The following is a 16,005-nucleotide window of genomic DNA, read 5'->3' as shown; positions in this document are numbered from 1 at the left end:
ATGACCCACTAGTCTCTCTAACACATCCTAAGTGTAATTACAGTCTTTCATTAAGTTGCAGACCATAGTCTCCCTTCTCTAGGAGACGCTCATAAAATGTAATGTACGCATAAGATCAAACGACCATCAATTTTCTGATGTACTCTCTTGAAAAAATTGTGAGATATGTGTTTGAGTGTGCACACACACACAGATTAGGTTAAATGATTGAAGTATCTGCCTAAGTTATCCTTGAGACCAACTCAAAGATATATGTGTACATATACACATATATATACAGATATTAAATAACAAGTGTTGCCAAAAATTGTTTCTAAATCCACCAGATCTTGCTTCCATTCCTTTTTAACTATTATTTTTATTTCTTATAGGTTATATTTTAACAGTTTAATTTTAGCCTTTGGAAGTTTTTTGTATTCAAATTGATGATTGATTTGACTCCAAGGCACTGAAGTCCTAAGTTTTGTCTTAATCAAAGACTCTAACAATGTGTTATTTTGGAGTTTATCATCACTACCTACAAACTACACAAAATACGTTGTCATAACAACCAAAGCTTAGTGGCTTAGTATTCCAGATTTTCAGATTTAATGTTTACGTCTAAGCAGTCTTTCTGCATTGCTTTAAACCACCTGTAAAATAAATGAAATGTTTACCTTGAGCATTAAAAAGGAATTCTTAAGTAATTTCCTGTAAATAAACATATCTGTGCAATTCACATGTTCCTACACATAAATGTATGAGTGTTTATCTATAATATATATGTAAATATATGCTCTGTATCTATATTACCTATCCTATTCTCCACAGCCCCATGACCTCAAATTCTGTACAACCCTAAAGACCCAATCACACTTCACAAAATTGTCTCAGTTACACTAGGTTCCCAGCTCCCCGGCTTTCACAGCCTCATTTTTAGCACTAATTCTACCCTAATTTGTTACATGTAAGCATCTATCTTTATCCTGGGTTTCTGCACTCCTGAAAGATGAAAAATAACACCTTTCTTCTCTTAGTATTTGTCTCAAAGACCAGTACTTATACCTTTAAGCATAGCACTTAAATAGATACTGAGTAAAACGAGTATGTCTTTATCAAGCAACTCCTTGGGCAGTATATTGGAGTTCTGCTTCGGTGGAGTACTGACATCCTATGTACATATAAAAATGGAGCTGCCTTCGACTTTAGAGTTCAACATTTTTCATTAAATATTAAAATGAGTTCTCTCTAGAGTACTGCCTCTTATAGTCACTTGATTAACTATACTATAAAGCTATTTTATAATGCCAGAGAAAGTGCTAATTATTCAAGACATCAAAAGACTTTACCACAGGTCTTACAATGTAGGGGTCTTTAGATTTTAAGAGCAGAATCAATTAACTGTAAAGATAGAGGAGCCAGAAAACTTTTCACATTGGTTGTCCTCTTAAAAAATTCTCTACTCTCATTTCTTTTTCATTCCAGTGTGAAGATCCAGTTTCTGCATTTTTCACATGTACAAGACATACATAATTGCTAAAGAATTTAATAAAGTGCATGTTTATAACTAGTACATTACAGAAACAAGACAATTGGGGTAATGGGAAATATTATTTTCCTGTATTTCATTATAAAGTATCTCCTATACTGAACACTCTACCCTTCCACTTTTCATGTTCTAACCCTAACTGATTACTCATAATACTTCCTCATTATTCTTCTTTGCCAGTTTCTCTTCCTACTAGGCCATGAGAAAGGCAGTCGCAAATTAATATTACCCTTGTAAACCACTTGCTCAGAATTGTAAAGGGCTTAGAACTACCATCAATCTCAGCCTTAACTCATATCAGCTTTCCCTGCAAATCCCATCCCCACCCCATCAACACCTTTCCTCTTTGCCACACATATTAATCTAGGCTCACATTAGGGTACTGGATTAAGCCAAAGTCTTCTTCATATTTCCTGAAGTCTTACTTAATCTCATATCTTCAATATATTCATGCTCTTCTCTATACTCTTCAGTTTAATTCACTTCCACAAACATTAATAGTACTTATGGTTTACCAGAAACTATGCTAAGAATACAAAAACATAAAGATGTAGCAGTTACCTTTAAAGGATACATCGTTCTTTTCATCTTCCTTTGTCTTCTTTTCTCTACATGACACTTAAGATACTTCTGAGGAAAAAATGTTCTGATTCACCTCACCTGATGCTGTTCATGATTTTATTTCATATTCAATAGTTTTTCAATTGTATCATGTCATGTGTAACTTCTTAGGTCAGATTATCTCTGGGAAATGCTTTCAAACGCTTTAGCACTGATGGCTGTACTTATATTTCCTAAAATAACATCATTTAATAGATACATATTATTCATGTTTATGCTCTGAAACTTTCATATATAGGAATTACATACCCTATGAAGTTCTAGAAGAGACTAATCTATGGTGAAATAATGAGTTGTTGCTTTTGGGAGATTGAACAAGGATAGACAGGGAAGAGATTATGAAAGAATTTTCTAAGGTTAAGATCTGCATTATAAAGGTGTATTTATCAAAACTCATCAAACAGTTATTAAATTTTGTTCATTTCACAATATGTAAATATTACATTTTTGTCTTTTGTTTTATATTTATCTCAACAGTTTTATGTCTTTCCTTCAATTCCTTCATTAAATTTCAGGCGAATCTATTCTTCCTTAGGCAGCTTATAATTTCAAAGATCGTTTTGTCTTTTTTCTTAACGTTTGCCTGTTTGGTCAGTTCTTGTCTCACATCTCTCAGCCCCAATTCTTGTTCTAAGTTTTTGCATTTTTCAATTTAAGGTATCTTTTTTCCTTCAATGTCTGCAAATGTTTAAGAATATTTAATTCAGATTGGATTAAGATTTCTTCTGCTTCAAGATGGTGTTTATTGGGAGCAGATTTTTCATCAAAGGAAATATCATGATCTAAATTTGATTTCTTCTTATAGTAACTTTGTATGAAGGCTTTTTGTCATAGGCTATTCACTTTGAAATACATTTTCCTATACTAGTAATACAATTATATGTAGCCAGAGCGAAAGTCTGAGGACAACTAGATTTTTTAGTTTAAAGCCATTCTCTTGCTTTGATATGGTGAAACATTAGTTTGATTTTTTTTTTTAAATAAATGCTGCACTTGTTTTTGATGGGAGAGGGCTTGGTGTATTTCTGATCTTGTACTGTTTCTATAGGAAACAATTTCCTTCTCTTGCTTCTGTTTCTTCATTTACCAGCAAGCCTCCAAGGGTGCATCTTCTTGACACTTTCATTTACCCAAAAGTGGTGCCATTCTGAAACTCCTGCCTTGGGTTCTGCTCATTTTCAAGTTCCTTCCTTTCATTTTCACAGTAGTCAGTGCTCTGATCTCAAGTTGATTCTCAATATTTTCCTGCTGAGTGCAATTGACTTTTAAGAGTGATTTACCTGTATCTCAATATTCCCAGTCTCCCTACCTTCATTCCTCACTCAAATCCTCACTGATCCCAATCACATCTCTGCATAAGTCTCTCCTTGGGCACAGTTCTATATCTGAGTTTGCTGGCCTGAATGCTTATTTTTCTACTTACAAGTAATTTAAAATCTGTCTCTTGGCATTTTGGGTTCCTGGACCCAATTCCTGTGTGTGTGTGTGTGTGTGTGTGTGTGTGTGTGTGTGTGTGTGTAGGCTTCCTCACACAAGCACTTCTCAAACACCAGCAGTGTTTCTGAAGATTCAATTCAATTCTGACACTATCCAGCGATAGCATCAGATTCCACAGGTAAAAGGCTCAGTCCCATAAGAAGTGAAGTCCCTTCACTTCAGTTGTTACCTGAGCTTCTGAATGACTATAACTTAGTTTCCCACCTCCTTGGGTTTGATAATTTGCTAGAGCAACTCACTACTCAGGGAACCCTTTACTCACTAGACTATAAACTTATCACAAAGGTTATTAAAGGATACCAACCAACACCCAGATGAAGAGATACCTTGGGTGCAGTCAGGAATAAAGGAGCTTCTGTCCTCCTGGAGCTTGGGACCAGAAAGCATTCTGGTTCCTCAGCCTATAAGCTCTCTGAACCTTGCTCCTTTGGAGGATTTTATGGAAGCTTCATTACACAGGCATGACTCATTAACTCATCAACCATTAGTGACTGATTTACCCACTAGCCCATTTTCCCTCTTCTGGAAATCAGGGAGTAGGATTGAAAGTTCTTGGTTTCCCCTGACAACTAGTCACTATCCTTAGGTAACTTCCAAAAGTTACATTCATCAACATAAACCTAGTTGTGGTGGAAAGGAGCTTGTTATGAATAATAAGACACCCATTTGACTTTCATGGCACTGAGGGATTTCCAGGAACTGAGGACAAGAGACCAAACACAACAAAATTTGGTCCCATTGTGTCTATGCCTCAGGAAATCGCAAAGATTTGGGGAGGCATGAGCCAGGAACTGTGGATGAAGACAAAATACGTTTGAGAAAAATGTTTTGGTTATTTGAATGACCAAATACACATGGATATTCCATAAATCACAATGTCTTATTAAAGGCACATGTTACGGGTAAATTTACATTTCCTATCAGTAATTTACTCTGGAGGACATGTGGAGAAATTTAGATTTATCTTAGTTTCAGTTGCTATAAGAGAATTATCACTGACTGTGGTTCATAAGGAACAAAAATTTCTCAGTTTTGGAGGCTGTGGAGTCCAAGACCAAGGTGCTGGCAGACTTGGTTTCTGATGAGGGCCTGGTTTATATATGTATGTCTTCTTGCTATGTCCTCAAATGGGAAAAGGGGGCTAGGGTGCTGACCTGAAACAGCCTGCCAGATATTTCTCCAGCAAAGATGAGTTAATTCAGGATCAGCAGAGAATTGCAATTTGAGGTCTGCAGCCATGTTGAGCCATGTGCAAATACACACAAGGTAAGGAAACAGCACTTTTAGGGAAAGAAAAAGGAAGCTAGGTGGGTTATAACAAACAAGGGCCCGGGCTTTTCATCAGCTGAGCCATTAACCACAAAATAAAGTCTTTCTTCTTCCTCTTGGGCTCAGCTACTGTCACAGAGAGTGAGAGCTCCTGTTTTGGTCTCCCAACTCTATTTAGTCGAGGTTTATATTTATTAAATTTTTTTACAAAGGGTCTCTTTTTTAAGAGCACTAATTCCATTCAAGAGGGTTCCAATATCATATCTAATCACTTGCCAATGCTTGACCTACAAATACCATCACATTAGAGATCAGGTTTCAACCTGTGAATTTGAGGACACAAATACTGTCTGTAGCATTAAGTCCCCACCCTTTTTTCTGTGATAACTTGAAGATATTTGGAATTTTCTAAAGTCCCAACATTTTTTCCCCATATTAATTCCCATAATGTCAAACACTGGAATCCAACATCTTGCTGTGAACTCATCCTATTATGAGCATCAGACAGTATTGTTGGTAGTACTATAATTGAGAGCAATGCCCCCCAAAGCTTACACTGTTAAGAAAAAGCATTTCAGGGAGTTCCCGTCATGGCTCAGTGGTTAACAAATCCGACTAGGAACTATGAGGTTGCAGGTTTGACCCCTGGCCTTGCTTGCCCCTGGCAAGATCCTTAACTCCTGGGGGTTAAGGATGTGGTGTTACTGTGAGCTATGGTGTAGGTCGCAGACGCAGGTCGGAGCCTGTGTTGCTGTGGCTCTGGTATAGGCTGGCAGCTACAGCTCTGATGAGACCCCTAGCCTGGGAACCTCCACATGCCACAGAAGTGGCCCCAGAAATGGCAAAAAGACACAAAGACAAAAAAAGAAAAAAAGAAAAAGCATTTCAGGATTTCAAATCTTATTTCTGATTGGTAAAAGTGATACTCAGGTTAAACATTTTCAACTCAGCTCCAGTGTTACGACCTACTTAATTTCTAATGGTGGGAAAAACCATGGCTTCCCAAAGAGGTAGATATGAAGGCAAGGACTTCAACGAGTGGTTCAGTAGCTGAGAAGGGAAAATATGGCCAGTGAAGCAACAAAAATTGCCATCTTTAGCTCAAAATGTGAAATACTGGTAATTTCATATGGTTCAACTTAATATATGCACTTTCTGAGCAAAGTGTGTTTGATTTTGGTAGTCAGCATGACATCCTGAGCATGAAGAGATTTCATACTATATAGTTTATAGATAGAACAGCATTGAGCAAACCTCTCAGAATATAAAGATGAGGAATTTTTTAATAGTAATTTCAACAAATTAAGGTTAAGATGTTAAGTCTGATAAATTTAACAATATATATTTACTAGTCATCAGGAAAGAATTTCCTACACTAGCTCCTTATAAACAGGAAAGGCTATTAAACCCAATCAGTATTCATCCCACCTATCTAAATACAGCTGTTGAAAGCCTAATATTTACCTGGCATTGTACCAACTTTTGGAGTCTAGCAAAGAAAACACACAAAGCTTATTTTAAAAGGTATAGAGCCCATTAAAATCTTGAATAATCATTTATTATCAATAATTATGTCTTTTGTCAGAACTGGGAAAACTGGGAGATGAATTTCAGCTGAAAAAGTCAAATTTGAGATGACTTTGTGCAGGAATGCTACATAGAGTTGTGTTTTCTTATGTAACATATACAAAGAAGTTGAATGGACAAGGGAGCGAGTGTTCCCCTGCAAGAAGCTGTGTTCATCTGGGAGAAGGGACTCATTTTTCTAATTTTTACAAAGATGTCCACTGGCTAAGTGGGATCCATCAAAATGACGTAAGGTAGAAATACCTAGTATGTAGCTACTCAAAACTGCAGCTCTAAAAACCACTCGGAAGGCCTAAAGTTACTTATCTCCATCATTCTGGGCCCCGTCCACACAGGCTAAAAGGAAATCTTTCTTACTATGAAGACTGTGTGGTTTTAGAAATTGTAGATACAATTCATTGTAAATTGGAAGAGTACTTAGATAATTGAGGTAGTAAGAGTTCTACAACTGAAGATTCGGCAATATACAGATGTAACCTTTTTTTAAGGTGATATGGAATACCCCAGTATTTCAGTGAAGGTAGGCAGCCTTGTTGCAGTAACAATCCCAAACCCCTAGGGCTTGCAACAATGAGAAAGCTTCTTGCTCATTCTATACATCTGACAAAGGGCTGTACTCACTAGTCTCTCAGGGACACAGGTTAATGAAGGCTATATCCTAGCAGCAGGAGTGAGGGAACTTGGTGAACTGTATATGATGAAGTAACACACACCATTTCAACTTACATTTTCATTTGCAAAGGAAAAGGAGTTCAACCCTGTCATGCATACAGAAATAAAACTGGTATATCCTTGCAAAGCACTAAGGACTACTAAACCATGTTAGACAAAGACTCAAATGTAGATTTATAGAAAACAGCTATCTTCCTTCTGGTCTATAAAATTTCAATTGCCATGAAAATAAAGCATTATTTCATAATGGATGAAATTTTTTTATTATTTAGTAGGGAGAAATTATTTCCTATTCAAAAGAGACAGAGAAAAAAGAGCATTTCTCCTCTTTTCTAAAATCAGCTTATTCTTAAATTATATTTTAAAGACTTGTGTTGTATGCAGTCTATTTATTGGATACACTAAAATAAAGGTTTATTACATTTTGACATTTAGGTCCATCTTCTCAGTATACTTTAATAACAGCTGTGGTGGGCATTGTCTTTTGTACACCCCAGTCACTTTGCTCTCCCTTTCTACTAGAATGCTGACTTGTTTCAGTTTCCATTCTTCCCACATTAAGGCTTAGAAGAAAATACTAATTGCTCAAACTGTGGCAACTGCCATTTCCCTTGCTAGTATTTAGAAATGGATACATAAACCCTGTGTCTAACAAGTGGTAAAATAAACTGCTAGTGGGTTTCTGGGAAACCCTTCTTCACTCTTAACAATAACTTGAAAAAGAAAATTTTCTCACTGGATATTGTCAAATCTGTATGGGATGCCTGGAACTGGAACTCTATCAGCCATTTTATGAGGAAGAAATAGTTTAAGAACAAACAGAAGACAGAATGCACTTAAATTCACTGAAAACTACCTTTTGTTATGTAAAACAATACAGTACCTAATCCTTTAAGCCAGTGCTTCTCAAAACAGGACCAACAGCTAGTGCCAGAAAATAAATCAATACATACTTTCTTTCATCAAAGGTTATCTACAAAAAGTAACACTGTGGTCACTGACAGAGCTGTTATATTATAGCAGAAAATCAAACTCAAATAACCCAGTTTTTGTCTCCAACAACTGGATTATTTGGTGGAAGAACTCAAAGTCACCTAGATAAATTCACTTAACTCAGCACACATTGGCATACATAATTAGGAGGCCTAAGGTTTGCTCTTGCTAGGTAATTTTGCTATTCTTGGCTTCAATTCAATAATGCCAATACATGTTCGTTGACCACTTATACATGTAGGATACATGTATAAAAACTTCCATCTCAGAAAAATTGCAAGTTGGCAGGGCAGACAGGAAAGGAAATCAGTAATTAAAGCACATGCTGAGATAATTATATAGCTGTTCAGTGTGTTTTAGACTTGTGTTTCATGCTTGGGATAACGGGAAGAATTAGGGACAATTTTACAGAAGGTGGCACCTGAGCCAGGACATGGAGGAAGCTCACAAAACTCCTGGGGCTGTGGTCAGCAAAGGCTAAAACCATATGAAAATAACTAAATGCCATGCTCAGGAGCTAGAATTTTACTGATGGTGACAGCTTATCATATGATCAAACTTGCATTTTAGACATGGTTACTGTTGAAATATTTGCTGGATAGCTGATTAGAACTATAGCCAGACTAAGTTATTGAAAATACCAATCTAGGGAGTTGCTGTTGTGGCACAGCAGAAAGGAATCCAACCAGTATCCATGAGGATGTGGGTTCGATCCCTGGCCCAGCTCAGTGGGTTAAGGATCTGGCATTGCCTTGAGCAGTGGTATAGGTTGCAGATGCAGTTCGGTTGTGGCCTGGCTGTGGTGTAGGTCAGCAGTTGCAGCTGATTTGACCCCTAGCCTGGGAACTTCCATGGGAACGGTCCTAAAAAGCGAAAAGAAAAGAATCAACTTATATCTGCAAAATGGCTTTGGGATTAACTAAATTTACTCAATGACCATTTTAGTTCCTCCATCTCACTTGTTTTCAGTCAAATTAAGCACTCTATTTTAGTCTTCAAGACTACCCTAAATTAGTTACTGTGATGTAACAGGAAATTGAAGCAGAGATAGTCTCTTGTTGAAATGAAATGTGGCCAAGCCTAGCTTTGAATTCAAGCAAGCCTTGCTTCTTGGGCAAAATAGAGGATATTCTCATTTTTCCCCTTAGGTTAGCCACAGCTACCCTAGTATTACTGGCAGCAATAATACTGGCTTTTCTTAAAAATGATTCTTGCGTTCTGGAACCCAACCAAAATCCCCATTTGAGTATCCTGGATTCATGGAAGCCTCTGCGCTAGGTACACTTTACTTAGCCTAACTCAGTTTCACTTAAGTCTGTATGGGGACATCCAGGGTAATTCTTTCGAAGACAATCTGGATTTTTATGAGAATCTTGTGGATCTAAGTGTTGGCTTGAATTTTTAAAAACCACTATGGGGGAAAATATACACATAAAAACTAAAAAAACATTCTGTGGTGGTTTTAAAATTCAAACCAACACTTAAACTAGATGGAATCACAGGCTTATATGAAACATATGATGGTTAATTTTACATGTCAAGTTGACTGGGCCATAGTGTGCAGATACCTAGCCAAACATTACTTTGAGTATTTCTGTGGTGTTTCTGGGGTGAGATTACCATTCAAACAGTTTCAGTAAAACTTATTATTCTCCATGTGGGTAAACTTCATCCAATTAGTTGAAGACATTAATAAAAAAAGACAGAATTCTCCTAGTGCATGGTTCCAACTAGAACAGAAATTCTTCCCCGGGTCTCCAGCCTACCCAACAGAATTCTGACAAACCTCCACAACTGCCATTAACCTATTCCTTAAAATAAAATCTCTCAACAGACACGTTATTGGTTGTTTCTCTAAAGAACACCCAAACAAAAACTAAAGATGTCTGGCCTCAATCACTCGACACACTTACATACCAACAGTGAGCCTGCTGAAGCCCTTTTATGGAGATGGGGTAAACGGCATTCTTTACCCCAGTACAGCAAAGGGAGGGTTTCCTGATTCATCTTTACATGTGTACCACCCAAATACTTTAACTCAAATCAGAAAAACAAATTTAATTAATGACATTTTCTACCTATAACCTATAAAATAGCTATAAAATACTAAGTTACTATTGATGCTTGATGTATTTTAAACCAGGAAAACAATCATTCATTTAGGATTTGCCAGCACTTACAATGTTTTTACATAGATCTATATGAATCTCAAAATAAGGAGGCTCTATTACTATTTCCTCCAAGAAAACTCAAGACTAAAACTGTAATTTAGGAAAAATTTGAACCAAGAATTTGGAATTATTTTATAAACCCTGAACTCTTACTCATCATATAGAAAAGCTCCCCAAACACAGAATGAGTCATCAATGGATAATCAAAAAACAATACACAAATACTTGGAATACTTGGGACAAAGTCATTAAGACTAAATTGCATCCATATTTCTAAGTAGTTGCCAGGTGGTTACTGAAGAGCCTAAAGACAAATATTCCAAGTGACCAAACTGGGATTACAATATTCAGTGTATAATTACTTTCCCCCCATCCTAATATAAAGCCCTAGGAACTATGTCATTACATTTTAAGTGGTAAGCATTTCACTACTCATAAAATAAACTTTATTCATTAATACAATTACTGACCAGAACCAACTTTTTACCCATTTCTAGTCATTACTAGTCAACACAGTACTAGTCAAAGATCCAGAATAAATTGGGAATATTTCCTATACTGTCTCACATGCTAGTATATTCCACTTCAAAAAATTCTTTCATTCAGTCTAAGCAATACTAATACTAATTGATAAATGTGGTCAGTAGCACATTTATCAATTCAAAAACTTCAGATTTAGGGTACACGTCTAGAGGAAAATGAAGCTCTTGCACTTATATATTTAATCAAGAAGCTAATAATGGAATATTACCCAAATAAAAAGCACATGCTCAACTATTATGTTCCATTATTTCCAAGAAGCATTGAGGATTTATGCCGTAACTTTATTTACAAACATATCCAGTATGCTGAGTTCAGGAATTTGATCCTTTTTCAGAGACTGCACCTCTTAAAATGCTCCTCTTCACATCTGCAAATAAAAAAATGTTAAAAAAATCATTCATTTAACAGAAACACATTAAAGTGCCATTAAAATCTATCCATCAGTTTAAGACTGGTACATCAGAAAGCGTTTACAGTATCACGACTTTATTCATACTGATTTGCTTCATCACATGCACCAGAATCTTTACAAGTAAGATCTTGGCTAATTCGTTTCCGTTCTAAACTATGACAAATCTTTTTTTTCAAAGTATATTTTGGAATTTATTCCAATTATCCCTTTAAGCATTGCTTTTGATGAAAATTCTGATTACAATTAAACTAAATAAATCCTTTCTTTTCACTCAGGGAATCCGCTAATCTTGATGCACCCAAGATTCTTTCAGGTATAACATACTGCCCTCAAGACAGTTTCTGTAACTTTACCTGAAGAACCTGAAATCTGGAACAAGACTGCCTGGACAAAAATCCTGCCCTAACATCACTAGCTGTGGGATGGATACTGAGCAACTAAATATTTTTTTTTTGGTCTCTAATCAAGTTAACATCATCTGTCTCAGACCCTTGCCAAGAAGCTTACTAACAAAGTGTGCATAACAGAGGCACTCAATAAACACTGGATTTCAAACAAAAAAAAAATTGTTTCATTTGTTTATAGGCTTAACCTGTCTCCACCAATGCCATCCCCACACTTAACTTCAGGAATCACAAAAGAGAGCAATGTATCCGTGGGTATTTGGTGGGGGGTCAGTTAGGGAAGAAAGAAATAAAAAACTCAGTGAATATTAAAAACCCATTAATTCCGAGTTCCCATTGTGGCTCAGCTGTAACGAACCCAATCAGTATCCTTGAGGATTCTGGTTCCATCCCTGGCTTTGCTCAGTGGGTTAAGGATCCAGCTGAGGCTGTGGCTTAAGCAAGCAGCTGCAGCTTGGATTCCACCCCTAGCCCAGAAACTTCCATATGCTGCAGGTGCAGCCCTAAAAAGCAAAATTAAAAAAGAAAAAAAAAAAATCCATTCATTATTTACCTGTCTCATGGATTATTTTTTAAGCAGTTGGTGTCTTACTATAAAGAAAGGTGCAGCAAATCCAGATCCAAAGTACAGAGTCATCATAGCTAGTAACCGCCACTTATTTTCCACTGAAAATGGCAAATTCTGTTGGGGGAAAAGTGAACAAACAACAAAAACTGAACTTTAAAATCTGATCTTAATTTTACAGATCAAAATTAAGTACATGGGAAATCTAATTCCTACATAACCAAACTATACATTATATTGATATAATCATGACATCTTTTTAAACATTATCTTTCAAATCCTATAACCTTCATCACACAAAATTCTAAAAAGCAAAAATATCTGGCTTTACTGATCAGCTCTACCTCTTTATACCCTTTCTCGGCTTATTAATGCCAGGCTTCATGTAACCCTCTGGGGCCCTTACTGCTAACTACCTGATTTAATATACTTAATATAATCAGGTATTCCTGATTTTTATCAAGTGTATTTATTTACACTTGATTATAAAACCAGCTTTTCCAGCAAGGAGAGAGGATTAGTACTTGTAACTTAGCAAACTAGTCGGCGAAGATGAGACCCACACCACAGGCCCTCGTATCCTCAAGTTTTCGATGACCTTCACGTCCAGTCCGGTGACCTCTAACTAGTCTTTAGGCCACAACACCTGCAGCTAGGGCGTGCAAAGTCCTCCAGAGCTTGAAGAAAGGGGTGGAACGCAAAGGGGTACTGAGGAAGCGCTAGGGCGTGGTAAGGCCTCTGGCTTTACGAACTCCTTCCTTTTCGCGGCTATGGCGCGCAGTCCGGGCCCTGAGCTTTCTCTCTAGTCCCTGGGGGACATGGAAAGCTAGTCCACATCCCAGCCCATATTCTCGGTTTCCAATCTCCCTTACCACGGCCCACAGGCGGCCTTGTAGTTCAGCCAGTCGCAGCAGGTGACCCCTACCCAAGGAAGCCAGGCCCTTTACGTACTAACCTTCCCTGGACCCTCCTCATAGTGGCTCCTACGGACCACAGAGGTTGTGAACCTCCGAATACTCTGTCCCAACATTGCGCTGTTGCAAGCTCTGCGAAAGGTGCAGAGACTGAAGGCAAAAGAAATGGCGACGCAGACCGAAGCCTCCCTTCCTCTCGACCTTGCTCCCCTGCGTGAAAGGGCCGAAAGGGAAGATGGGAAATGGGGCAGAGCTCTCGGAAAACGCGACTGCGCGGCTCCCTCGGAGGATTGTGGGAATTGTAGTTCAGATACCCGCGGTCCCTTGTCAGCCCTGGAGGGTTGTGGGAAATGCAGTCTTCCTCCAGGTTTCGGTAGGGTGAGGCTTTTCCCAACAGCGGTGCTTCTCTCAGACCAGAGTTCTTGGGGCCTATCTCTGAAGCAATTTTACTGAAATTAGCGAAGCAGTTTCACTATGTGTATTCTAGCTCATGGAACAGGAAGATAAGCTCTCCCTATTCTTTTTTAGTGACTATCTGCTAAGTGCCTATGATTTGCAGCCAGCTGGCAGAGATGTTACGCTATGATCTCACTGGAAGCAAAAAAAGCATAAGCACAAGTAACCAAATGTGAAGTATAAAGGATGTCAGGAAAAAACTGAGTCGAACTGCGAAAGGAAGGATGGCCAAAGATATCGAGAACTGAAGAAAACAGAAGTAGGGATAGGTGGAAGAGAAAACTCAAGACCAACCTGAGTATAGCATGTTGGGATTGTGGAAGAGAAAGCAGCCACATGTACCCTGAGCCAGCCAGGACTAGAAATTGGTGTTCTCCTGTTGAACCCAAACAATAGCACAGAACGTGCACATCAAAGTTACTTTTGGCAGTGGTAGCTATTGAAAATAATATCACTCTATTATATCTGAACATAAATAAAACATGAACATTGTCAAGTCACAAAAATGACCAAACATCACCATCTGCAGTCAATATGATGACTTTTGTGTCTTTACCAATTACAACTTTAACTTTGGACTTATCTTTCTTTCTTCTAAGTTAAATTTAGTAATATAGCCAAAGCTTTGAAAAACTAACCTAAATCCTTTAAGTTCTAACACCTTACTGAGGTCCCCAGGGCTCCTGTGTGTATCAAGCCTCTCCTATTACAATGAGTAATAAACCCAGCTTCTTCAGTTATAGATGTATTCCTGGGAGTCTGACTAGTGGGTACTGGGAAGAAACTAGTTGTAAATGAGGTTGGGAAAATAGTATTAGGTTAGATTGTGAAGGGCCCTGCGAACTTAAGTTTTATGTTATTTTTGTCTTTTTTTTTTTTTTTTTTTTTAAGGGCCGCACCCACAGCATATGGAAGTTCCCAGGCTAGGGGCTGAATGGGAATTGTAGCTGCTGGCCTACACCACAGCCATAGCAACAACACCAGATTCGAGCCGTGTCTGCAAACCACACCACAGCTCATGACAATGCTATATCCTCAACCCACTGAGCAGGGCCAGGGATCAAACCCACATCCTCATGGATACCAGTTGGGTTCGTCACTGCTGCACTACCACTGTATCTCCAAGATCTATGTTATTCATCTGGAAGGGTGTATGTTGCTTTAGAGGGCTCACTTACATGCAGTAAATAAACAACGTCAAATAAGATCTGTCTTGCTTGGAAAACTAGGTAAAAGTGTAGGCTTTAATCTTTCTTTACCTTTTGAAAGAGAAAAGCCATGTTTCACTGTGACTTAAACCTTTTTAAAAAGTGAGTAGGTTTTATTTCTACAAGTAACTTGCATGTAATACATAACCGGTATTCTCCTTTTAACTGATAGAGGACATTCAATTTTTTTTTTTTTAAAGCCCCTAGTGTCTTTATGTACTAAAGGAGTCTGATTTAACTGTAATTGGGAAGTGTTTTTACGGGTAATAGTTAATGTTTTCTAGATTCTCTTTTTCAATTTAATGTAAGTAATTTCTCCTATATATCTGATTCATTGTTACTTCTAATTCACATTAACTGATTCTCCTTTGTGTATCTGGCTCTCAGCTAATTCCAAAGAAAACTGCAGGAGAGATTCTAGCATATGGTTTTGCAATTGTCTGCCTCCTTATTTGTCCTGTGACAAATTAAAGAGAGCAGCAAAAGCACTATTCACAATAGCCAAGACATGGAAACAACTTAAATGTCCACTGACAGATGAATGGATTGAGAAGATGTGGTGTATATACACAATGCAATACTATTCATCCATAAAAAAGAACAAAATAATGCCATTTGCAGCAACATGTATGCAACTAGAGACTCTCATACTAAGTGAGTCAGAATGAGAAAGACAAATATCATATGATATCACTTACACCTAGAATCTAATATATGGAACAAATAAACCCATTCACAGAAAACAAACTCTTGGATTTGGAGAACAGACTTGTGGTTGCCAACGGGGAGGAGAAAGTGGGATGGGCTGGAAATCTGGGGTTAATATATGTAAACTATTGCCTTTGGATTGGGTAAACAATGAGATCCTGCTGTATGGCACTGGGAACTGTATCTTAGTCACTTATGATGGCACATGATGGAGATAATGTGAGGAAAAGAATGTATATATGTATGTGTGACTGGGTCACTTTCCTGTACAGTAGAAAATCGACAGAACACTGTAAATCAGCTATAATGGAAAAAATAAAAATCATTTTAAAAAAAGATAGCAACAAATTATTTTTATCAGGAGATGGAGGTCTGTGCTTTTTGAAGCTGAATCTGGGTGGACGCTCTGTGACTATTTTGACCAAGAGAATTTGGCATACATGATGTTGTGCCAGTA

General features: G+C 37.6%; 1 protein-coding gene and 1 non-coding gene across 2 annotated transcripts; both read right to left on the bottom strand.

The window, feature by feature from the left end:
• Nucleotides 1-11,141: 11,141 nt before the first annotated feature.
• On the bottom strand, nucleotides 11,142-13,410 carry LOC125126153 (cytochrome c oxidase subunit 7C, mitochondrial). The gene is made up of 3 exons (XM_047778234.1): nucleotides 13,218-13,410; nucleotides 12,251-12,379; nucleotides 11,142-11,248 (listed from the first exon to the last, which is right to left on the bottom strand). The coding sequence occupies exons 1-2, from the start codon at nucleotides 13,290-13,292 to the stop codon at nucleotides 12,263-12,265; spliced, it is 192 nt and encodes a 63-aa protein (XP_047634190.1). The 5' UTR covers nucleotides 13,293-13,410; the 3' UTR covers nucleotides 11,142-11,248; nucleotides 12,251-12,262.
• Nucleotides 11,337-11,399, bottom strand: LOC125126592 (small nucleolar RNA Z39). The gene has a single exon (XR_007134697.1). It is a non-coding gene; the product is annotated as a small nucleolar RNA Z39 (small nucleolar RNA).
• Nucleotides 13,411-16,005: the final 2,595 nt, after the last annotated feature.

The sequence above is a fragment of the Phacochoerus africanus genome, chromosome 4, assembly GCF_016906955.1.
Source record: "Phacochoerus africanus isolate WHEZ1 chromosome 4, ROS_Pafr_v1, whole genome shotgun sequence".
Classification (NCBI taxonomy): Eukaryota; Metazoa; Chordata; class Mammalia; order Artiodactyla; family Suidae; genus Phacochoerus; species Phacochoerus africanus.
This window is presented reverse-complemented; position numbering and strand designations above follow the sequence as displayed.

Bases quoted from the DNA above. Each gene is read 5' to 3' on its own strand.
- LOC125126153 (XM_047778234.1), bottom strand. From the start codon at position 13,292: ATGTTGGGACAGAGTATTCGGAGGTTCACAACCTCTGTGGTCCGTAGG. The intron at 12,380-13,217 runs GTTAGTACGTAA...TTCCCCCAACAG, and splicing joins ATGAGGAGGGTCCAGGGAAG to AATTTGCCATTTTCAGTGGA.